At 44.1% G+C, this 26,138-nt stretch overlaps 1 protein-coding gene across 1 annotated transcript in view; it reads right to left on the minus strand.

Moving 5' to 3' along the window:
• Positions 1–674: 674 nt before the first annotated feature.
• The window catches only part of LOC124001747 (melatonin receptor type 1A-A), a 54,035-nt gene continuing 28,571 nt past the window's right edge, over positions 675–26,138 (minus strand). The window contains exon 2 of the mRNA XM_046308779.1: positions 675–2,576. Within this exon, the coding sequence (XP_046164735.1) occupies positions 1,708–2,576 (869 nt within the window). The 3' untranslated portion in view covers positions 675–1,707. The remainder of the gene's footprint in view (positions 2,577–26,138) is intronic.

Raw genomic sequence — 26,138 nt, forward strand, 5'->3', positions numbered from 1 at the left:
AATGTGAATTCCAGCCAGGATAGATATCGAGTTGGTTTACAGCTAATGTTAGTGATTGAGCCTTTGCATGGGCCAGGTCGAATCACATATTACCTGAGCAGATTTGTAGCTTTGTAGCACTGTCGATCTCTGGTTCTGGGCACAAAAAAATAGGGTTGTGGAGCCAGGACATCAGCCAAGTCGGGGGACATCAATTAACGTTGCGCATCGATACAGCCCCAGCCTGAGAGAGATTGGTGTGTTTTCGAAGGCAATGAAAGTGTATTCAGTGGGTTTGAAAGTGTATTTATCTTAGTGAGCGTCGTCTGACAAAGGCTTTCATCAAATATGTCATAAGGAAACGGCTGAGAGGTGAAAATGTACTGGCTGATGGCAAGGTCGTCCATTTTACCCAACTGTCTTTACTAAGTATATTTCCTTATGTAACAATATAACAAAATAACTTTCCAAGAAAATATCTAAATAAAAAGATTACATTGGATTTGAACAAACTGAACTGCAATATGTGTGTGCGCTCGTGTTCTGTTGTGCTGTACTGAAATAGGAGCCCCCATGTCTACATCTGATCCTTTATTTTTCATATGAACGATTCCTCAGATCCATGCATACAAAGAGCTCACAGAGATATAGAGAGAAAAAGACAGAAAGGGATTGAGAAGTGAGTCAGAAAGAAATCCCATGCTTACAAAACATATTTATTCCACCGAACGATGGAAACAGTTCCGCAGGGCATTGTGAAACAAGCAGCAATCCAAACATGTTGCTTCCCCTTCCAAAAGGAAGGAGTGTAACAGTGTCACACCCCAACAAAAATGATCATTAACGTCGGTAAAATCTGTAAAACACTTTTGGTTATGTCTGTGACCAGACATTGCAGAAATGTTCTGGCTTTCATGGCATGATATATTTGTCATTTGTAGGTTTGCAAAATTCAGGGAACTCCACTAATGTTCCCAGTTTTCCATAAATCTTGGTTGGAAGGTTCCTGTTTATTCCCTCCTGATTCTGGGAATATTCCAACTGGAATTTCTGAAAAACCCAGGAACTTTTGAGTAATTACAGGAATTTTGCAACCTTAGTCATTTTCTTTCATCGGATTATCGATGTTGGTGAAATGAACCTGATATATATTCTTGTATATCTATATAACATATACTTCATACAAAATAAAAACATATATGTCTTACATAGAATCACTGTTATCATCACTGTAAACATGAAAACAAAGTACATTATATATTTTTTAGGTATCGAAAAAAACTAACAAAAGTGATTTTTGCAAAAGACAGATACATTTACCCCATTTCGCTCTGATTGTATAGAGGTGAAGATAGCACAGATCACGGACGGTCCGGAAAGTGGAAGGTTTTTTGTATTTGGTCATTTTTCTCCGTTCACTTATATTTTTTAAACTAATTTAACTCATTTATGTCACATTGGTTCCCTTAATCCCCCCTTCCCCTTTGTCCATGTGTGTTTCTATGTGTTAGTATCACCCAGTCCCAAATCGCTCCCTACCCCTTCCCCTGGGCTCCTTTACCCCTCCGATGTTTATAGATCTGCAGTGTACTTGATAGGTACAAGGAGCAAAGTGGTGAAGCTTGAGCTTACGCCATATTGCTGGTTTCCACTTTACAGATGTATAGACATCGATGGGTTCGCACCATGGGGGAGGGGTAGGGAGGGCACTGGGACCAGCTGGTCCTCTCACACCGACTCCACCTTGACTTGGTTGTTGTTGGTGATGAGCGGCGACGGCTTGCTCTTGAGCCGCTCGGCCGCGTCATTGGAGCTGCCGTGGAAGAAGATTCGCGCCGTGCACACCGACACCACGATGCGCTTGTACTCGCGCCGGAAGTTCTGGTTGAGCACCCCGTACACGATGGCATTAAGGCAGCTGTTGAAGTAGGCCATGAAGTAGCTCGCCACGAAGAGCCACTCGGGGATGAGAGGCACCACCACCTCTGGGTTGATGGCCACCGCCAGCCCGATGAAGTTGAGCGGTGCCCAGCACACGGCGAACAGCACAAACACCACAAACATAGTCACGAAGTTCCTCACGTCGTTTGGCGTCAGTTTTGGTCTATTGTCCGGTTTGACCCGTCGCCTAACTTGAATGACCAGGATCCAGATCCTCAGGTAGCAGTAGGTGACGATCATGATCGGTAGGATGAAGTGGAAGAAGACCACGGCGATAGTGTATGCCGAACTCGCCGACTGCTCGAACGTACACGAATACACCCTGGGGTCATACTGCAACGAACCCACGAAGAGATTCGGCACGATGGCCACAATGGTCAATGCCCAGATGAGTAGGACGTAACACACTGAGTTCTTGTCACTGTACAGCTTGTCGTACTTAAGGCTGTGACATATATAACAGTAGCGGTTGATGGCAATGCCGGTGATGTTGAAGATGGAGCCAATGACGCTGACGCCCATGAGAAAACCGCTGATCTGGCAGTGGACATAGCCCAGGTTCCAGCCTTTGTGGAAGATGGAGGTGAGGACCAGAGGGTAGGGGTAGATGGCCACCACCAGGTCGGCCACAGCCAGGCTTACCACAAAGATGTTGCCTGGAGACACACAGAGAGAGAGCGAGAGCATGGAGAGAGAGAGCATAGAGAGAGAGAGCATAGAAAGAGAGGATAGAGAGAGGGAGGGAGAGAGCATAGAGAAAGAGCATAGAGAGAGGGAGAGAGCATAGAGAGAGCATAGAGAGAGAACAGAGAGAGAGAGAGCATAGAGAGAGAGAAAGAACATATAGATAAGGAGAGAGAAAACAAAGACCATGGTTATTAGTAAATATTCTATCCTTTCACAATGAGCACAATCAAAGTCATCAAGACAAACACAATGTTAATGTCACTAAATAAGTGGCTGAATGGACGGACAGGTAATTGTGTTTCGGTTCTTTCAGCCAGCGATGGTTACATTTACCATTTTGCATACCTCACTACACAGCAATCTGCTTCAAGGCAACTACTTTGACAACTAGGTGCTTATGATGAGAGAAAAACAATGCCTTTGAATCTGCATATGCTTGTGTAAATGTGTATGTCAGTGTGTGAGTGTCATTGTGTTTGTGTGTGTGTTTGTTTGTTTCTTAGCTAGGGACTGTCAATAAATTACACAATGTCAATGAGACAATATTTTCATGTTGCACACCTTTAAATTATTTCAATATTTGTATAAGAATTTCTACAATTTATAGTTGTTTTTAGGTTTTTTAGTCATTGTAATTTAGAGCTACTGGAATTTTACCATATTCCTCAAGTATAATGTGTAATTTACTGATGGTCCCTGACTAGCCCCATAAGGATATCCAAAGTCAACCCAAATTTCCACAGACATTACGATTCGATCGCTTGCAGCAAAGATGGTGGATAAATTAAGATAGTTCACCCAGGCCGTTAGCTATTGAAAAAATAAATTACTTTCCTACTTAATTGGGTGTGTCTCCCATAGACACCAATGAAATAGCAGCTGGGTCTGGACGACTTAGTTAATTGACTTTCCTTGAACCAACATTTGACAAAATATACAGCAAGTGTGGTGTCTCACTTCATCTTAACAGGCAGTTAACAGCTTTACAGTACCTACAGTACTGTATGTGTGTCATAAACCTGGTCCTGTTAGTGACGAGTTCCTTGTGTGTCAGACGTGAGCTAAACATAAAGACAGCATAGTACCACGCTTCTACAACATCGCTACAACGACTCAGCAACATTGCAGTAGCGTTGAAGTATTGTCTTTCCACACACATCACTCCTTGACTTCCAGCCGAAGACCTTACCTGCAATAAATGAAGCTTCGTCCTCTTGGATCTGTCATCCAGGAGACCTCTGTAAGAGGATTATGTGCACCTGCTATTGTCACGATTAGGCTTCACAAAAGGTCTGGCGGCTAAAACAAAGAGATGTTTCTCAAGCTGTGTGGAGAGAACTTACGGGCGGAGACAGTAAGGGTCGAGGAGTTCGTCTTTAAAACCTATAAGACCAGGATTGCATTACCCCTCCTCAACGTGAGACTCGCTAAAGCAAAGCTGGGACCAGGGTTTAGACTATTTGAGCTGCTTGGAGTGTTCATACAGAGCCTGGACCTTGACAAGGTTGTGAGACAGAGCCCTTACAGGCTGCTCGGCTGGCTTTCAAGTGCCCTGAGGCCTGGCTTCTATCAGCTCTTGTCACCGTGGAGGCTAGACCCGGTGATTGACACACCCCTCAAAGTATTAATTTAGCTTAAGGGGAAATACAGCCCAGCTCTTCCAAGTTTTCATTTTCATTCACTTGCCACCAACTTTGATAAGGATTTATGCATGAGGGAATCTCCCCTGGTCTTTTTCTTTGGCAGGCAGTGGAGATACATTTTTTGCAATGGAGCAGCATGGAGAAGATACCTTCAATACCTCGAGCGGCGTGCCCTTTTTTAAGGACAGCAGGTAGAGCGAGTCGGAGTGAGTCCAAGCCCGTCAGCGGCGGCCAACTGTAGCCTCACGGTTACGCTCCGCTAATGAGGTGGGAATGTTAACACCTAGAGTCAAAGTGTAAACTACGCAACTTGCGGGTCAGCGAGGCACCAAGGTCGAAGTGTCAGTAAGCGGAGAAGGTTACAAGGGCCCTAACACTATTGCCCCTGGCACTGTGTTATGCATAGGCTAGCTAGCTGTTAAAAAGCCATCTATGATAATGTATGGCAGCAGTGTCAAGTGTGCCCCCTCTCCAGCCTCTAGGTCACCAGGATGCTCGTTATGGCCCACACCTGTCACCATCGGTACGCTCACTTGCACATCATTAGACTCACCTGGACTCCATCACCTCCCTGATTACCTTCCCTATATATGTCACTCCCTTTGGTTCCTTCCCTAGGCGTTATTGTTTCTGTTCCTGGGTCATGCCAGTGTGTTGTTTGTGTTATGTGTTGGTTTCATTTCATTATTAAAACACTCACTCCCTGAACTTGCTTCCCGACTCTCAGCACACATTGTTACAAGCGGTTCCCAAACTAGGCGAGATGAACAAATGAAAAAGGAACTCAGTTGGACTTTCAAATTACAGTGCACTTGAAAGTTGTAACGGTAAAATGCACAAGGTGCAATTTCAAAATTGGCTAGTGCATCAGCAGTTTTCCTCTTGTCATGTCAGTCATTGTAGAGAGAGCTATTTATAACTTGTCGGAAATACCCAGTTGATCAACTAGCCCATGTCATCTGTTGTTTTGCTTTTGTTGTGAACTTTGAGTCACTCCGATATCACATGAACATACATAAGACATAAATGTGTAAAATATTGCAGGGAATTAGCTTAAAAACAGCAAAACAAGAGGGGTGTGAACAGTGTCATGAACAGTGTCATGAACAGTGTCATGAACAGTGTCATGAACAGTGTCATGAACAGTGTCATGAGCAGATAAAACATAGATGTTGGTGAATGCATATCTGACATTCATGTAATTGTAACTTCACATTGAACGTTCACCTTCTGTACTTGGGCCATCGATAAAATGGTTAATAGTTCAAGTGTTTCTTTCACAAAAGTAACGTGGCGTATTAAGTCAATAAAATCGATATGTGTCACAGATGGGCATGGCGGGTATTTAGTAGGGACTAGTTGGAATTAACCCCAAATATCCCACCGCTGCCACCAGCACAACAAAGATAGAATATGATGGCTCCAAACAAACAAACAAAAAACGTTTGTAACATTATTGGATTTGCAGATATTGTGTTTATGAATGAGGGCTGGTGACAGGCATGAATGATGAGGCCCGCCTCTCCAGAGTTAATCTGTTCTCTCCTCGCTACTAAGGCTATTTCAAGAGCGGAGACCATAACACGAACGGCTTAGAAATGAAAATGGCCAGGCCTCAGAAAGCACGGTGAAACAATCTGTTAATGCAAGCAGTGTAGAGTATCAGCGGGATCACACCAGATATTACTTCAATATTCTGTCCAGGCCCCCAGGACGTCAGGAGGCGCCTTCGATACCATCCACTAGAGGCAACGTGAACGCGCATCAAGTAGGCACGTGGCTCCGAGGATCACAGGTTTAATCCTAGTGCTGTGCTCTGTTTTTTTCTTCTTCTGTTTTCACCTTAAACCAAACCTTAACCCTTGCCTTAACCAGTCGGAATAGTTTGGTAGATTTGGGCTTGCCTGCCTGGTTTGTTCTCTCGCTCTCTCGCTCTCTCGCTCTCTCTGGGCATAGGCAGATTCTGCAATTGCAATCAATACATAAAGCACCACAACCTTGTGGAACATATAAAACGCAGTAGGTTATCCTATATGCAATATGTAAACATTTGGCATTCCACCAATTCACACCAGCAGACATAACAAAGGAAAAGATGAAAGAATACAAAGCAACAACGGAATACACAAGACGACCACAAAAGACGAGACAGACAAAACAAATCCCACGATTCGAGACAGTATAAATGAAAGCTGATTCTGCGGTAAGCTACCGCACGTGAACTGTCATTGCCACCAGTTAATAAATCACAGGAGTCGAGAGCTGTCACACGGGGCGGACGAGTGCCAGAAGAGAGAAGAGAGAACCTGACTGCAGCCCCAAGAGATTCACATTACCACAGATATTTCAAGGCCCTTACCTAGCTCTTGACATTTCGGAGAGTGCTTTTGACTTGACTTGACTTTCCATCTGGGATTCTGTCTCTTCTTCTCTCAGACAAGGGTGCAGCTTTTGGCATAAGATGTCTTGCAGACAGACTGTCAGGGTCTTCCCTCTGTCTGTATTCAGAGACTCTTCAGACAAGAGTGAGTTTTTAATTCTGTGCAAATGTACATTTTGTTAAGTGAAACAAAGTACTTTTATGGGCGCTTGAAGACCTTTCAGGAAATGACTTTCACTGTTATATTCGTGGAAATCAGAAAGCAATCGTCAAGTTCTTCCAATTCCCTATTTATTTATCTTAGTGTTCGGCACAGCAGGACGAATCCGAGGGTGTGATAGCGCTGTGGTTTAACAATACTCAGATAAACTTGAGTCAACTGAATCCCACATTGCACCTACTCACAGAACATGCCACAAAAAAATTCCACCAAAGTTGCTCATCCTCCCTAGTTCCCGATCTCATTCTCAATTTGCCGGGCTGCTAGTCAATTTTTACGGACCGCTAGACCACAGCGTGTCAAGGCTTTGAGGATCATACGCTGTGCATGTACCTGTCCGGCGCACTCACTGTCTCTCCTCGGGAAGCTGAGGAAGCCGTGATGACAAAACACCATGGGTGGTGTCACACTGGATGTCAACATGGCCCACACAGCTGGTGGCAATGAAGCGAGATGACAGGACCAGCCATGTTGGTCGTGGAGCAAGACAGAACCCCCCGCCCCCCAACCCCTGGGCGGAGTTGTTCACTGTCATGTTGTCACTCCGATTACACCATCCTTCATTTGTGACATTTTGGCGTCTCCAATGTTAATTGCAACCTCTCCTCCGAAAACATAGACGGCAAACATCAAACCGGTGAACGGGCGCTACTTAAGGTATCGTATTTGCTCATACCTGAACGGCGTGACCAAGGCTGTTTGTGTCACCGTTCCAGATGTAGCACTGGCCTGCAGGTGTAACAACCCCAGGCAACATCTTCAGTGTGTCATTATGACAGAGAAATTACGGTTCAGTCCAACACGAGGATCTGAAAAGGTGCGTTTTAGGCTAGCTAGCTGTTAGGATGTACTGACTGCTACACAATAACATAGCTGCGTAATTGTCCCAAACACTCATCTTGCTTCAAGTTCTGAACGATTAGTGCTTTTTGAGGTCAGTTCAGTTTCTGTTCAATTATTATTTTCTATAATATTTTGATTATATGATTATATGGGTTGAAAACTGTAACAGGTCTTCAAAGTAAATAAGGCATATTTTTATGACTGCTGAATATCAGCTATCAATCTCGAACAAAATGGAAATCATTGAACAGGTGACGGTCAATTAGTTGTAAAAAAAAGAAAATCAACGACATTTCGGTTAATCGCTCAGCACTACTTGCTTCACATGGGGCCCTGACCTTTTGTGTAAGGGCTACTGTACTTGATGCCCTGAGGGGGGTGTGGGTTGGGTGAGCCATGTGGGTCACAGCTTGTCGTAGCCCAGGGCACCACTGCACCTTACCTCAGCTGCTCACAAAATCAAATCGTATTTGTCACATGCCCCGAATAAAACCTTACAGTGAAATGCTTACTTACAAGCCCTTAACCAACAATGCTTAAAGAAGTTTTAAGATGAAAAAAAGTGTTAAGTGAAAAAAAGATTAAACAGCAGCAGTAAAATAACAATAGCGAGACTATATAAGGGGAACCGGTACAGAGTCAATGTCTGGGGGCACCGGTTAGTCAAGGTAATTGAGGTAATATGTACATGTAGGTAGAGTTAAAGTGACTATGCATAAATAATAAACAGAGAGTAGCAGCAGCGTAAAAGACGGGTCTGGGTAGCCCTTTGATTAGCTGGTCAGGAGTCTTACGGCTTGCGGGTAGAAGCTGTTTAGAAGCCTCTTGTACCTAGACTTAGCGCTCCGATACCGCTTGCCGTGCGGAAGCAGAGAGAACATTCTATGACAAGGGTGGCTGGAGTCTTTGACTAACTTTAGGGCCTTCCTCTGACACTGCCTGGTATATAGGTCCTGGATGGCAGGAATCTTGGCCCCAGTGATGTACTGGGCCGTACACACTACACTCTGTCGTGCCTTGCAGTCGGAGGCCGAGCAGTTGCCATACCAGGCAGTGATACAACCAGTCAGGATTTTCTCGATTGTGCAGCTGTAGAACCTTTTGAGGAACTGAGGACCGAAGCCAAATCTTTCAGTCTCCTGGGGGGGAATAGGCTTTGTCGTGCCCTCTTCACGACTGTCTTAGTGTTTTTGGACCATGATTGTTTGATGATAGTTTGTTGGTGATGTGAACACCAAGGAACTTGAAGCTCTCAACCTGCTCCACTGCAGCCCCGTTGATGAGAATAGGGGAGTGCTCTGTTCTCCTTTTCCTGTATTCCCCAATCATCTCCTTTGTCTTGATCATGTTGAGGGAGAGGTTGTTGTCCTGGTACTACATGGCCAGGTCTCAGACCTCCTCCCTACAGGCTTTCTCATCGTTATTGATTATCAGGCCTACCACTGTTGTGTCATCTGCAATCTTGATGATGGTGTTGGAGTCATGCCTGGCCATGCAGTCATGAGTGAACAGGGAGTACAGGAGGGGACTGAGCGAGCACCCCTGAGGGCCCCTGTGTTGAGGATCAGCATGGCGGATGTGTTACTTACCCTCACCACTTGGGGGCAGCCTGTCAGGAAGTCCAAAGGGAGGTGTTTCGTCCCAGGGTCCTTAGCTTAGTGATGAGCTTTGCGGGTCCTATGGTGTTGATCGCTGAGCTGTAGTCAATGAATAGCATTCTCAAATAGTTCCTTTTGTCCAGGTGTGAAAGGGCAGAGTTGAGTGCAATAGAAATTGCATCATCTGTGGATCTGTTGGGGAGGTAGACAAATTGGAGTGGGTCTAGGGTTTCTGGGATAATGGTGTTGATGTGAGCCATGACAAGCCTTTCAAAGCACTTCATGGCTACAGACGTGAGTGCTACGGGTTGATAGTCATTTAGGCAGGTTACCTTAGTGTTCTTGGGCACAGAGACTACCGTGGTCTGCTTGAAACATGTTGGTATTACAGACTCAGTCAAGGACAGGTTGAAAATGTCAGTGAAGACACTTGCCAGTTGGTAAGCGCATGCTCGGAGTACACGTCCGGCTTATCCGTCTGGCCCTGCGGCCTTGTGAATGTTGACCTGTTTAAAGATCTTACTCACATTGGCTATGGAGAGCGTGATCACACAATCATCCGGAACAGCTGATGGCCTCATGTATGCTTCAGGGTTACTTGCCTCGAAGCAAGCATAGAAGTAATTTAGCTCATCTGGTAGGCTCGCGTGTACTGGGCAGCTCGCGGCTGTGCTTCCCTTTGTAGACTGTAATAGTTTACAAGCCCTGCAACATCCGACGAGTGTCGGAGCCGGTGTAGTATGATTCAATCTTAGTCCTGTATTGACGCTTTGCCTGTTTGATGGTTCGTCGGAGGGCATAGCAGGATTTCTTATAAGCTTCCGGGTTAGAGTCCAGCTCCTTGATGGAGGGCGAGGGAGAGCTTTGTACGTGTCTCTGTGTGTGGAGTAAAGGTGGTCTGGAGTTTTTTTCCCTCTGGTTGCACATTTAACATGCTAATAGAAATTAGGTAAAAACGGATTTGAGTTTCCCTTTATTAAAGTCCCTGGCCACTAGGAGTGCCACCTCTGGTTTGTTTGCTTATGACCGTATACAGGTCATTGAGTGCCGTCTTAGTGCCGGCATCGGTTTGTGGTGGTATAAAGACAGCGTTGAAAAATACAGATGGAAACTCTCTGGGGTAAATAGTCGAGCAAAACCTTGTATACCAGCTGTTGTTTACAAATATACATAGACCGCCACCCCTTGTCTTACCAGAGGCCGCTATCCTATTCTATCCTGACGAAAAAGCTTAAAACCTGCCAGCTGTATTTTATTCATGTCGTTGTTAAGCCTCTACTCGTGAAACATAAGATATTACAATTGTATATGTCCCGTTGGTAGGATATACGTGATCGTAGTTCATCTATTTTATTATCGATTGATTGAACGCTGGCTAATAGAACCAATGGTATAGCTAGATTACCCTCTCGTCGACGGATCCTTACAAGGCACCTGGACCTTCGTCCCCGATACCTCTGTCTCTTTCTCCTGCGAATGACCGGGATGAGGGCCTTGTCGGGCATCTGAAGTAAATCCTTCCCATTTGACTCGTTGAAGGAAAAGTATTCCTCCAGTACGGGGTGAGTAATCGCAGTCCTGATATCTAGAAGCTCTCGGCAGAAACATTATGTACAAAATAAGTTACAAATCACGTGAAAAAAACATACACAACAGCACAATTGGTTACAGGATTGTAAAATGGCAGCCATCCCCTTCGGCATCAATCTGTATTTTTTCAGAGATCCACCATCAGATACAGTCGTAAGAGAAAAATATATTCACAGAACCACGCCCCCAGTGCACCACAGCTGCAGTCCCTGATCTACTTCCTGGGCACTGTGAATGCAAAACTAGGACCCTACACTGGCACTGTGCTGGACTGTGCGCTAGAGAAGAGGATGTCAAATAGCAAGGCTGCCCGTTTCTGGATCCATACTGAGTGGGTTCACAAACACAACCCCATTCGGTCCTAAGTTCCAATCCCATCAACCCTTTTTCTGCCGTTAAATATCAGAGGATCAAAGTGATTTCCGTGTCCCATCAGAGGTCCACTGTAATGATGGTCACCAGATCAGGAATATCACAAGAGAGCTGGCACCTGCCCGGGTGCTTTGGGCAAGCCCCAGCGGCCAACTCCATTATTTTCAAAAGGGGCCCTTTGATTTTCAACTTTGTGGCATAAGGATACAGGCCAGGGATGGCCAAGCAGCAGGAATCAAAGTGTTGTCCATAGCCAACACAGTGCGATTATCACCTTCCCTCCACCTCCCATTAGACACCCAGGTGAATTTGTTTTGAGTGGGTGTGTGAGTTTTGATTTGGAGAGGCAAGCCTGGGCATGGCACAGTAGGGGACTGATGAGGTGACTCAGATAGTGGGGAAACAAACTGACACAAGGATTACAGGACATGAGCGTGGTAGAGGTCTTAGTTGTAAGTGATTCTGGGGCTATTCTCAATGTTTTTTTTCTCAAGGAACGCTAGGTGGCTAACAGGCTAACAAACCATATATTGCAGTCAAATCCCATTAGGTGGTGGAACGCGAACACTAATTAAGAAGAATGGACAGAAAACCCATAGCATCGTGATATACAGAGAAGAGGTTTTCCACTCCTTTTTTCTTCCTTCCCATATAAACTGGTTGAATCAACGTTGTTTCCATGTCATTTCAACAACAAAAATTCAACGATGACGTTGAATCAACGTGGAGAACTGATAGGATTTTTGAAAAAGGCATCAATGTAAGGGAATTTCATTTTTTTTCACCCAACTTTTGACCTAAATCCAATACAATGGTGAAATGTTTTGTTGAATTCACATTAGTTGACAACTCAAACAAATGTAAATCAAAACGTTGAACTTACATCTGTGCCCAATGGGTTTCCTGCATATAGGAAACCAATTATGCAGGGTTTGGGCTCCATTTTGCAACTACTAGCAAGGGTTGGAACCGGTTCAGGAAACAGAACCGAAAACCTCAAAATTATATTTTTTGAGAAACAGAACCAGAGCCGGGAATGAAAGTGATCTATAATGTGCCGGAATAGAACCGTTATTTTAAAGAGCACGGTAACCAGTTAATAAAGTTATTTTGCGCTCCAGGCATTTTTTTCCAGTCCCACTAAAAACGCACAAAGCACGTATGCAAAGCCCTCGCTCTGTCACTCAGAAACATATTCCGGTGTCTGCCTGCCAGCTGAAAATCTATTCCAGTGTGTGTGCCGTGCTTATGTAGGCTACCTACTCCTGCTCCACCCCAGCCCGGTCGGTCGATGGGAATGGGGGCGTGCTCAGTCCTCCTTTTTCTGTAGTCCACAATCATCTCCTTGATCACGTGTCTTGATCACGTGATCTTGATCATGTTGAGTGAGAGGTTGTTGTCCTGGCACCACACAGCCAGGTCTCTGACCTCCTCTAACCTCCAGGTCTCTGACCTCCTCTAACCTCCAGGTCTCTGACCTCCTCTAACTTCCAAGTCTCTGACCATGTTTATGCAACATGTTCACCATAGACGTGCCAATACCTTATCCGGAATTCTGAGCATTTAGTCACATTTATTAATCCCTATATTAAAAAACGATCCACTATCTTCAATTCAACATGAAAATGAATCCTATTTTCCACAACAGTGAGTAGATCCCATCCGTTCGCCTGCCTCCCACCACTCTCTCCCTCCATCCCAGACAGCTCAGATACTCCTGTAATTACTTCTCTGACAGCTCGGCGAGAGGCCCCAAAAATACATAAACTGTGTCTCTCTCTCTTTCTCTCTCTCTCACACACACGCACACATAAACACACCCTAAAACAGATTAAATCATAGCAACACACACAGATAGTAATACATCTACACACACACACTAGGGATGTGCATCTCTCCTTTGATGAACGATTCAATATGCATCTAGATGCATGGGCTCCGATATAATACAGAAACTATATGTTTTAGTTTCAAACGATTCGGTATGATTAGGGGAACGAATTGATGCGATACTGTTCGATGCAACTTTTTGTTGTTGTTGCATGAACACATACATTTTCCATTTTAAATTCATATCTGATTCTGATGGGAGCTCAGGAGCTGGGCCTGTCTGAGGTGACTTCTCTTCACTAATTGGACCTCTGGTGTGTGTGTCAGTTAAGAACAAATTCTTATTTACAATGATAGCCCAGCCAAACCCTAACCCGCTCAACTCTAGGACATTGTGCACCGCCCTAAGGGACAATCGCAGCCAGTTGTGATGCAGACTGGAATCAAACCTGGGTCTGTAGTGACACCTCTTGCACTGAGACGCAGTGCCTTAGACCACAGCGCCACTCAGGAGCTTGCAAAACAAACAAATGTGACTCTAGGTGAACATCAGGACTGTTTCTCTTAAGAGATTAAATTCGCTTCATGTTTTGTTTCCTTGCCACGATACTTACGAGTATCGCGACAACCCTAATAAGACACCCCTCCCACCCTGAAGAGCTGCCTCGCAGGAGACAGAGAAATACCGGGTCCAGGCCTAAATGTGGGGTTAGGCTTTCAGAAAGCCCCACTCATCACTATTCCATTGAATCCGGGCTCCCGGTATCAGGACAGTATTCATTTTTAAACACATTTGCCCGATTTGGTGGCACACCGTGTGTGGCACTTTTGATGCCACTTTTAGTTTCTATACTGCATCATGTGATCTCGCCTACTGTGGGATTGGGGGGAGCAAACACAGAGTTTTTTAAAAATGTCACCTTTATTTAAATAGGCATTAGTAGCGAAGTAATTACAATTTAGCAAATTTACACGGGAGTGATCGATGTGCAGATGATGATGTGCAAGTAGAAATGCTGGTGTGCAAAAGAGCAGAAAGGTAAATAAAAACAATATGGGAATGAGGTAGTTGGATGGGCTATTTATAGATGGGCTATGTACAGCTGCAGCGATCGGTTAGCTGCTCAGATAGCTGATGTTTAAAGTGAGGGAAATATAAGTGTCCAGCTGCAGTGATTTTTGTCATTTGTTCCAGTCATTGGCAGCAGAGAACTGGAAGGAAAGGCATCCAAAGGAGGTGTGGGCTTTGGGGATGACCAGTGAAATATACCTGATGGAACACGTGCTACGGGTGGGTGTTGTTATTGTGACCAGTGAGCTGAGATAAGGTGGAGATTTACCTAGCATAGACTTGTAGATGACCTGGAGCCAGTGGGTCTGGCGACGAATTGGTAGCGAGGGCCAGCCGACTAGAGCATAGAGTGGTGGGTGGTATATGGGGCTTTGGTGACAAAACGGATGGCACATGTGATAGACTGCATCCAGTTTGCTGAGTAGAGTGTTGGAGGCTATTTTATAAATGACATCGCCGAAGTCGAGGATCGGTAGGATAGTCAGTTTTACGAGGGTATGTTTGGTGGCGTGAGTAAAGGAGCCTTTGTAGCAAGAGCGACATCGTTGATATATACAGAGAAAAGAGTCGGCCCGAGAATTGAACCCTGTGGTACCCCTATAGAGACTGCCAGAGGTCCGGACAACAGGCCCTCCGATTTGACACACTGAACTCTGTCTGAGAAGTAGTTGGTGAACCAGGTGAGGCAGTCATTTGAGAAACCAAATGGCGGTGGATAATTTTAGAAAGAGAGGGTCCAGGTTGTCTAGCCCAGCTGATTTGTACGGGTACAGGTTTTGTAGCTCTTTCAGAACATCTGCTATCTGGATTTGGGTGAAGGAGAAGCTGGGGAGGCTTGGGCAAGTAGCTGCGTTGGGTGCAGAGCTGTTGGCCGGGGTTGGGGTAGCCAGGAGGAAAGCTTCTCCAGCCATGGTGAAATGCTTATTGAAATTCTCGATTATCGTGGATTTATCAGTGGTGACAGTGTTAACTAGCCTCAGTGCAGTGGGCAGCTGGGATGAGGTGCTCTTGTTCTCCATGGACTTTACAGTGTCCCAAAACCTTTTGGGAGCTTTTTGAAAAAGCATTGGTACCTGATTTCCCTGAAAAGTTGCATATCGCGGGGACTATTCAATGCTAGTGCAGTCCGCCGCAAGATGTTTTTGTGCTGGTCGAGGGCAGTCAGGTCTGGAGTGAACCAAGGGCTATATCTGTTCTTAGTTCGACATTTTTTGAAAGGGGAATGCTTATTTAAGATGGTGAGGAAATTACTTTTAAAGAACGACCAGGCATCCTCGACTGGCGGAATGAGGTGTCATGCAGGTGAAAGAGGACCCAAAAGCGACTTGGCGAAAACAGAGTCTTTAATCCAGTAAAGTAAATACAAACAAAAAACACAACTTTCACTCGAAATGACGAGGACAAACTGGAGACTCGATCTTGAACAGCAGGTGAACAGCAGGTTGCCTCGGGAAGGCACTTGAACCAGACAGACTCAGACACCTGCTCACCACGCAGCATCTGAGGAAAACACGACACGACAGGGCGATACACAAACACAGCACGGTGAATTCTAGACAAGGAACCGACAGGACAGGAACGGAACACAAAGGAAGAAATAGGGACTCTAATCAGGGGAAAGGATCGGGAACAGGTGTGGGAAGACTAAATGATTGATTAGGGGAATAGGAACAGCTGGGAGCAGGAACGGAACGATAGAGAGAAGAGAGAGCGAGAGAGACTTGACAGAAGTAAATGAGAGGGGCAGCAACTGAGAGAGGGAGGGGGAGAGAGAGGGATAGAAAGAGGGAAAGAACCTAATAAGACCAGCAGAGGGAAACGAATAGAATGGGAAGCACAGGGACAAGACAAGATAATAAATGACAAAACATGACATGAGGTCAATTTCCTTCCAGGATACCCAGGCCAGGTCGATTAGAAAGGCCTGCTGGCAGAAGTGTTTTAGGGAGTGTTTGACAGTGATGAGGGGTGGTCGTTTGACCGCGGACCCATAGCGGATGCAGGCAATGAGGCAATGATCGCTGAAATCATGATTGAAAACAGCAAAAGTGTATTTGGAGGGCAAGTTGGTCAGGATAATATCTATGAGGGTGCCCATGTTTATGGATTTAGGTTTGTACCTGGTGGGTTTGTTGATAATTTGTGTGAGATTGAGGGCATCTAGCTTCGATTGTAGGACTTTAGGTCACCTAATAGAACGAACTCTGAAGATAGATGGGGGGCAATCAATTCACATATGGTGTCCAGGGCACAGCTGGGAGCTGAGGGGGGTCTATAACAGGCAGCAACATTGAGAGACTTATTTCTGGAGAGATTCATTTTTAAAATTAGAAGCTCGAACTGTTTCGCCATAGACCTGGGAAGTATGACAGAACTTTGAAGGCTATCTCTGCAGTAGATTGCAACTCCCCTCCCTTCGACAGTTCTATCTTGACGGAAAATGTTGTAGAATTTTTGGTGGCCTTCCTAAGCCAGGATTCAGACACGGCAAGGACATCAGGGTTGGTAGAGTGTGCTAAAGCAGTGAGTAAGGGAGTAGGCTTCTGATGTTAACATACAAGAAACCAAGGCTTTTTCGGTTACGGAATAAAACAAATGAGAGTGCCTGGGGATACACAGGGCCTGGGTTAACCTCTACATCACCCGAGGAACAGAGGAGTAGGATGAGGGTACGGCTAAAGGCTATCAAAACTGGTCGTCTAATTCATTGGGGACAGAGAATAAAAGGAGCAGATTTCTGGGCGTGGTAGAATAGATTCAGAGCATAATGTACAGACAGAGGTATGGTGGGGTGCGGGTAAAGTGGAGGTAAACCCAGGCATTGATGTGATGATAAGAGAGGTTGCATCTCTGGAAGCGCTAGTAATGCTGGGTGATGTCACCGCACGTGTGGGAGATGGGACAAAGGAGGTATCTCAGGCATGTTGAATGGAACTAGGGGCTCCGCAGTAAAGTAAAACAATGATAACTCTCCTAAAAAACAGGATACAAGGCATGTTGACATTTGAGAGAGACATAAAGCGAGGCATAAAGGAATCACAGGTGTTGATTGAGAGAGCTAGCTAAGACAATAACGGGTAAGACAACAACAGCTAAGACAACAGGTAAAATGGTGATGAATGGGCAGAGATAGACAGTTAACTAAACACAGGGCCTGAGTTCGAGGCTGGGGCCCACAGATAAAAAATATTTAAAAAATATTTTTAAATAAATAAACAAAATGGAGTACCGTGATCAATGAACAGTCCAGCAGGCATCAGCTATATAGCCAAGTGATCATAGGGTCCAGTGAACAGCAGTAGATGAAACAAGGAAGCCGGGGTAGTTGTTACTACGCTAGCAACCAGGAGACACAGCGTTTAAAGTTAGCAGTCCGGGGCTAGTAAAAGTGCCTGCTCCGAATTCCGGTTGAGGACACAGTGGATGGAGTTACGTCGGCAGACCAGACGTGGTGGTTTGGCGGGGCGCCGTGTCGACAAAGGGTCCAGGCCAGTTGGCGAAAGAGGTATTGTAGTTCTAGTAATTTAGTTTGCTAGCCGGGAGATGCGCCTGGCTCGCGGCTAACAGGTGCTAGCTTCGGGACAGGGACATTAGCCGCTATAGCCACTCGGTAGCAGCTAGCTAGCAGTGATGATCCGTTGCAAAGGTCCAGAGCTTAAGGCAAGGATCCGGTGGAATAGTGGATTCTATCCATGTTGGGGTAGAGTCTGGGAGGCATCAGCTGTGTAACCGAGTGATCACTGAGCAGGCCGGGAGGTGGGCCTGGCTCAGAGCTAGATTCGGGGCTGGGACACTCAGTGGCAGAAGGTAATGGTCCAGGGCTTACGGCAGGAATCTGGTGTTGTAGTGGAGAAAACAGTCCGATACTGGCAGGCTGGCAAGTATTATCCAGGCTAAAAGCGGCTAGTGTCTGTGCAGAAGGTAAAGGCCGCTAGCAGTGGCTGACAATGACTAAATAGCTAGTTATCTATTAGCTGATTAGCTTCTGATGGCTAGCTCCTGATGGAGGTTCTGGCTATAAGGTCTAAAAATAGCGGATCCGTATCACATTGGGCGAGGCGGGTTACCGGAAGGTATATTTAATGTAAAAATAAAAAAGATTTTGAAAATACATTTTAAATATATACAAAAAAAAGATGAAAAATACAAAAATGTACAGAACATCAAACCATGTCTGCACTGCTACGCTATCTTGGAACTTTTGTGAACAATTTGAAACATTGAAGAGTGCTTAGACAAACACGGGAGAGAGCACACAAATACACACACACTGGAGAAAGAGATATACACACACACAGACGCACACTGGAGACAGAGATACACACACACAGTGGAGATACAGAGATACTCACACTGGAGAGATCCTGCATGCCACAACAGTGTTTTAGCCTGCTGAGCTATTACCTAAGAGACCTACAGCACAAGTCTTCAGGTCTTAGAGAGTTCAACGTTTTGAAAACACGGGCAACTCTTGGGTGGTGATTAGAAACATACCAGCAGGCAGAAACTTAGCAAACAGAATTGGGCAGAATGTTCCAGGGAAACCGCAGCCTCACACACACACACACACACACACACACACACACACACACACACACACACACACACACACACACACACACACACACACACACACACACACACACACACACACACACACACACACACACACACACACACACACACACACACACACACCACCAGGAGAGACTTGGGAGACAGAGCTGAGCGTTGCAGCTTGGGAGTGTGCAGAGAGAGCTAAACCAGATAAATGATGAATTAGTCATTCTCAGTCTGTAGATACAGCTCAACTGAGTCTGGGCTGAATACACACACATTCTATACTAGTGGAGCTCCACCCCCTTTGAATCGTCACATGACATGGTGTGAAGTCAAAAGGTGCCTCTAGATTCTAGATGAGCAGGGATTTTCAATCAAGGTCCTGGGGGGGAACCACAAGGTATGCGTTCTAGAACAGGACAGTACAAATACACCTGATGCAAGTAATTAACTACATACTCCGGTATAGAGGTCCAGGGCCTAGACAGGTCCAGGGCCTAGATTCACAAAACCTTCTTAAGACATTTCCTCTTAACTGCCATTTATTCCTTAACTATAGACTTTAGAATAAAGTTAAGCAAAGTTGCTATTCCTTAAAAAGTTTATTGGAAATTATCTTGTGCTATTTCTTATGTTTTTCCTTAAGCAAAAAGTTAAGAATACATTTGATTCTTGAAAATGAAGTTATTGGAAATGTTCTTAATTCCAAGATACCCTTTGTCTTAAACTCAGGGTAGTGAGAGAAAAAGCTCCAGAAAGCAATTGAACATGTTTAATTCACTCACAAACGTCATCTGAAATTTTCCGTATTGATTATTTTAAACCCAAGAACATGTTTTATAACAGTAATCTTAGTAAGAAATATGCTAACAAGATGGCTAGCTAGCTGTCATTGCTAGCTAGATAGCTAGCTAGCTAAAATGGTTGCCAAGAAAAAAACATCGTTGAGAAGTTCCTGAGAAAATCATTCAATTTTATGATATTGTTGGGGAATTGCACTTACGAACTAACTTATGAACTACTTATTTCTTAAGTTTTTGCGTAAGAAATGTTTTGTGAATCTGAGCCCAGGACTGAAATAAAGAGTATCATGTAGAACCGGTCAGCTACTAGGGAGTGAGGAAATTAAGTTAATTAAGAGCACATTCTCATTTACAAATACGACAGGAATAGAGAGGTTGAATGAGCCCATTGGAAACTGAGGGCCAGGTTTGGAATTTAGCCAGGACATTGAGATTAACATTCCAACTCATGCCACACGTGTGCAATGGGAACTTAAGAGCTCAGAACACTGAGACCCAGAACATGGATTGTACGTCAAAACAAATCTACGTTTATTGGACGTACACACCTTTTATATTAAGATAAGTAGGATAAGCCATGGCTAGAATACAGTATATACATCTAAAATGGGTAAAACAGTATGTAAACCTTATTAAACATTATTAAAGTACATAGGGCTGCAGTCTCTAAAGTGCAGGGTAGAGGTACCGGGTGGTAGATGGCTATTAACAGTGAATAAGGTTCAGGGCACTGTACTGGGCAAAGGCTGACTCGTGGTGACTGTTTAACAGTCTGATGGCCTGGAGATAGAAGCTGTTTATCAGTCTCTCGGTCCCAGGTTGATGCACCTGTACTGTTTCTGCCCTTTAGATGGTGGTGTGGTGAAGAGGCCGTGGCTCGGGTGGCCGAGGTCCTCGATGATCTTCTTGGCCTTCCTGTGACACCGGGTGTTGTAGATATCCTGGAGGGCAGTCAGTGTGCCCCCGATGATGTGTTGGGCTCTCGCCAGTAGGCTGTCTCATGTTGTTGGTAATCAGGCTTACCACTGTTGTGACGTCAGCAAACTGAATGATTGAGCTGGAGACGTGAGTGGCCGCACAGTCATGGTTGAACAGGGGCTACAGGAGGGGACTGAGCATTCACCCCTGAGGGGCCCCCGTGTTGAGGATCAGCGTGGCGGAGGCGTTGTTGCCTACCTTCACCATTTGGGGTCGGCCCGCCAGGAAGTCCAAGACCCAGTTGCACAGGGAGCGGTTCAGACTCAGGGCCTAGTATGCCAAATAGTGTTCCCCTGCCATAAAGTGTCCCTCCCCTCCCTGCATCACAATGGGATTCGATCAATTCTGGCTTCCATTGCAAGGGTTGTTGCTAGAACAAAATTTTGACCAGATTACGAGATGAATCAAAGCGTCCGTTGCTATGCTATGCTTGGATGCTTGGCTCTATTTTACCTCGTAGGGCTCACGAAGGAAGGAGGGTGGTGGAAGTTCTAGTAGAACACTCTTTCTTTACCATTTATTTGTCTTCATATAAGAGCGTCTGCTAAATGACTTAAATGTAATGTTAAATGTAAAATATTGTTAAATAGGAAGAAATCATTTAAGATGTTTTTAGATTGACATTGCTAGCAATTTATTTACCTCAGCCTGCCTTGTCAGGTAGCCAGCTAGCTAGCCAAACAGTTGTATTTAGCTAATGTTAGTTAGCTAGCTACTGTAACTGTTATTGTAGCTTTCTGTTTGAATGTAGCTTGGGTTTCAATGGCATCCCTCGAGGAGATTTTCTTTTATCTTTACAACTAGGCGAAGTACTATGAAGGCACCACTGATCTCGACAAGAGGCGCAACATTCAGACATTAAGCAGTTCACTTCTATTAGGTAACTGGACGGATTTAGCTATGTACAACCATTTTTTCAACAACCGTTTTCCATCTAGCTAATTGGTCATCTACATGTTGCTAGCTAAACATATAGTTCAGTGGAGGCTGCTGAGGGGAGGATGGCTCATAATAATGTCTGGAATGTAAATGGAATGGTATCAAACGTGACGAGGTTGATACCATTCCATTGATTCCAATTATATGTCTGTCATATTGAGGTGTCTAGCTACAAGTTAAACTTGATCAAGCAATTATGGTAATTCCAAACTAGGTGTCTTTGCTAGACAGACACAGAGAGAGGGGGAAGAGGAAGAAAGTGAGAAAGAAAGGATAAAAGTGAGAGAGGGTAGAGAGAAGTGGGAAGAGAGTGGAAGACAGAGCGAGGGAGAGAGATGAAGAAGAGAGAAAGAGAGAACGAAAGGCAGAAGTATAAATGTACTTAGACTATTTCTCTTCCAACTTGTTAGGCAATCACATGTACCTATGAGGGAAGGATGGCCAGCCATACAGGAGGGCGATTTTTAGTAAGGAGAAAGAGGCCGTACTGACCGAGATGCATTCTGGCCATTTCGGAGTGAAGAGCATGATTTCCAAAATCAACCTACGCTTCTTCTAATGGGGAATTGTCAAGGAGGTGGACAGCTGGGCAAGTGAAATAAGCTTTTGTTTATCAATCACATTCTATTATATCTGAAATGATTAGGATTTCAATAAATGTCATATCAGAGAGCCCACAATGTTTCAATTTGACACTTATTGCTTAAAGGTCAGTACCCTGTCTAGCCTGCCAGAAGTTTGAGAAGGCGAAGAATGTGGTGTCGGAGTTGAAGCTTATTTCACCTTGGCACATGATCAGTAGGTGTCCCAATTCAAATTCTGCACTGATCAGTTGTTTTGTAATGGTTGCTTTATTTGACCACAGCAGAGTTCAATATTATAGAATGTGTGTGTGAGTGTCAGTATCCTTACAAATATGAAAATCTGCACTAAATCTTAGGAGTGGACCTCATCGAACACATCACGAAATCCAGGAATGGCAACAGCTGGTGTCTGACGGCTACCGATCACTTTACCAAGTGGGTGGAGGCGATACCCATTAAGGTTAGTAAAGGAAGAGTACGTGATTAACTCTAAATTCCCTTCTGTAACCCATTTAAAAGGGTGCTTGGAACCAAAAATGTATTTCATTTTGTATGATACCCAACAAGGACGAGACTGGCGAGGCCATCTCCAAGGCAATGGTGGACATCTTCAACACCCACGGCTCTCCTGAGGTCATCTTGAGTGACCGAGGTCATGAATGCTGGAACAAGGTACGGAAGTTATATTCTGTCACCAATGGTTTGTATTATTTATTTTTTACAATTTGTTTTAGTTTTTCCATGGTACATAATCAGACGTATTTCAATATCTTACATTGTCAATAGATATCACTTTCCTACCCCCTCCTCCAGGTTTGGTGAATGGACCAACCAGACTTTCAAGACTGCCATGGGAAAATCTCTTGATTGGTACCAGGAAGGGTGGGAGAACAACCTGAAGGTAATTATCTTTGCACACAACAACAGTATCCAGGCCTCCACCGAGTACAGACGGGAGCCGCATCTGTTGCCTGAGGTAAACAATGCAATTTTATATACAATTATTGTATATACTGTAGTCTTTCAAATTTGTGATTGACTTAGTGTTGTTGTTTGTCTATTGCTATGTTTGTATAACGTACTTTCAGATCACTGAGACCCACCTGATGTGGTGGAAGTTGTCGAACCAGACCAGAATGCCTTCGAGGTCCACCTTCAGGCACTACCTTCAGGGACGGACTGAGAAGGATGTGGATGTTTTTAACCAGGTAAAAATGATTGTCTGCTGTTCATTTATTTTCTGGCCCTCCGAGAGATATGTAAGACATGTATTTGTAATATGAAATCAATTTTTTTAAATTCCTGTTATCAATCAAGGTAAACTGAACCTCGACAGGGTGCAGGAGAAATAAAAGGAGAGCTATCGGAGCAGAATCAAGAAGGAGCCCAAGTGCTATGACATCTGGGAGAATTACTTGGTTTGGAAGAACGACGAAATGAAGGCGAGAACTGGATAACCTCGCTGCTCTTTTGCTCCTAGCTGGGGTCACCATCTTTTAAGGTGAATATAAAAAATCTCAGATAATAACTATTTGCATTTGCACACAAAATAACCTGAAGATTTTAGCTTCCTTAAAACCTCTTGGGGATAGGGCAGAATACTGCCCCCTTTGGAGGAAGTGCGTGCCCATAGTAAACAGAAAAAAAATATGTCCAAAATTGCTAATATATGCATATAATAATAATTATTGAATAGAAAACACTCTAAAGCTTCTAAAACCATTCAAATTATGTCTGTATGTAAAGCAGAACTCTCAGGGCAGCCATTCTCCCAAACTCTCTCTTGTCATCAGAAAAGTTGGGCCAACTTTGACGTCATCGCCCCCACCCTTCCCAACCAGCTACGGATCTGGGAACAGTTTCTATCTCTTCAGCGCGATGTCTCCTTTCAATGGGGCGTTTCCTTGTGAGAATCGCATGCTCCCTCGCCCTTTGGCGGGCTAAAATCTTCGGGTCACGCGAAAATACATGTACTCTCTTGCGCGCATCTGGTCTGGAGCTCTCTTTTTTCCAGGTTTCACCAAACGATGTCGGTTTGTCTGTTCGAGCTGATAATTGTTATGCACGTTTATAACATCCTAAAGCTTGATTCTGCACTTAGTTTGACCAGTTTAGTCGACATATAATATGTAATTTTGAAGTTTTGATGCGCATCCACTAGAATTTTGGCTGCATTTCAACCGGTATTTGTCACGTTTGATAACCCAAAGACACAGACTTGAAAACCAAACGCAGTTTTTGGTAAGTATGACTCCTTCCACGTCTTCTGATCGAAGAACATCAAAGGTAAGGGAATATTTATGTGGTAATTTTGGGTTTCTGTGGACTCCAAACATAGAGGAGACATAATGCTCATTTCTGAGCGCCGTCTCATATTATAGCCTAGTGAACGAATTCTGTAACGTTAAAAATAAATGTAACACAGCGGCTGCATTAAGAAGTGTATCTTTCTATCTATATGTAGATCATGTATATTTAGTCAAAGTTTATGATGTGTATTGCTTGTTATCTGACGTTATCTGCCGGAGCTATCATCATTTCTCCGGACATTTGAGTAGCATTTTTTGAACATGGCGTCATTGTAAACAGAGATTTATGGATATAAATAGCATATTATTGAAAAAAAAACATAAATGTACTGTGTAACATGTCCTATTACTGTCATCTGATGAAGATTTTCAAAAGGTTAGTGAATTATTTTTCTTTTAATCCTGCGTTTGCTTATTGCATATTTTGTTCAACTTGGCTATTCAAATTAGCTGTGTCTTTGGTGGTGGTTTGACATAAATATGTGCTATGTTTTCGCCGTAAAACATTTTAGAAATCTCACTTGCTGGGTAGATGAACAAGGTGTTTATCTTTCATTTGAGCTATTGGACTTGTTAATGTGTGGAGGTTAAATATTTCTAAGAATATTTTTGCATTTTTGCGTTATGGTAATGAGCTTGAGGCTGTAGTCACGATACCGGATCCGGGATGGCTCGACGCAAGAAGTTAACACTGATGTTTTTCTCTTCCTAGGTTTATCTCGGTGGAAGCCAATAATCTTCTCCAGTTGGAGCAGTTTGATGGTCGACCATTAAAAGCACTGACGCCCTACACTTCGGTGAAGCCCAATAGACAAAGTATATTAAGCTTCGGTTGACATTTGAGGAAGCAAGAAACAGTAGTTATGCTGAGTTTATAAAAATATACCTCTTCAATTTACCTCTCCAAATGACTTTAAGACCATCGACTCCCCGAGCCCCCCCCCAGGGGGTATCCCATTCACCAGAAACAGTAAGTTCGGATCAGTCTGATTCCCTGTGCTTTGAGTCGGAGGGGGACCAGCTTGAGGTAGGCTATACCTTCCAAAAGTGTTGATATCTCCCATTTATAACACTGCACTAATCCATCATATTTTCTCACAGTAAAGTGTAACCTGTGTGTTTGCTTGTTTACGTCTCTGTCTCCTACCCTGTTCCCTTTAACTTTGCTCCTGTTCTCCAGGACCTAGTGGTTCTGCCATCCAACACCCAGTCATGGATCCACCAGATGTCCTCCATTACCAACCACCCTCCAACTTTCATTACATCATCTACAGCTACTGTTATTGTCATGTTGTCATTATCTGCTAAGAAAGTTTTCTTGCTCTCTGCACAAAATATGTGAGATACACAGATGAACTAAAAACACAACAACGAGAGCAGCAGTGCCTGGACTTTGCAGTCTCCCTCTTCAAATCCTCCTTCCCGAGACTGTCTGCCTGTGGAGAACAAGTGACAGCCAGAACCTCACACCCACACAGCAACCACCTACTCAATATTCCACAAACCAGAATTACGTATTTTAGTCTTTGATTGCCATGTGAGTGACCCAATTGTACAAAAAAAATACATATAAATGTTTGTATTAAAATCCAAAATATTGCCAGGTTAGTCTTGACCTCTGTTTCACAAGGTGTTCCTTATTGTAAGTTGTAAGGTATCCTTTGATGGTATTTATTTGTTCCACATGATTCATTGTTGTATACCAGGACCCGACAATAGATACATATATATTCAACCACAGGGGGGTGCTAATGAGCTATGTGAGATAGAACAACATGAATCACAATAGAGGACTACTGAAATTATCTAA

The sequence above is a fragment of the Oncorhynchus gorbuscha genome, linkage group LG17 (genome assembly GCF_021184085.1).
Source record: "Oncorhynchus gorbuscha isolate QuinsamMale2020 ecotype Even-year linkage group LG17, OgorEven_v1.0, whole genome shotgun sequence".
Classification (NCBI taxonomy): domain Eukaryota; kingdom Metazoa; phylum Chordata; class Actinopteri; order Salmoniformes; family Salmonidae; genus Oncorhynchus; species Oncorhynchus gorbuscha.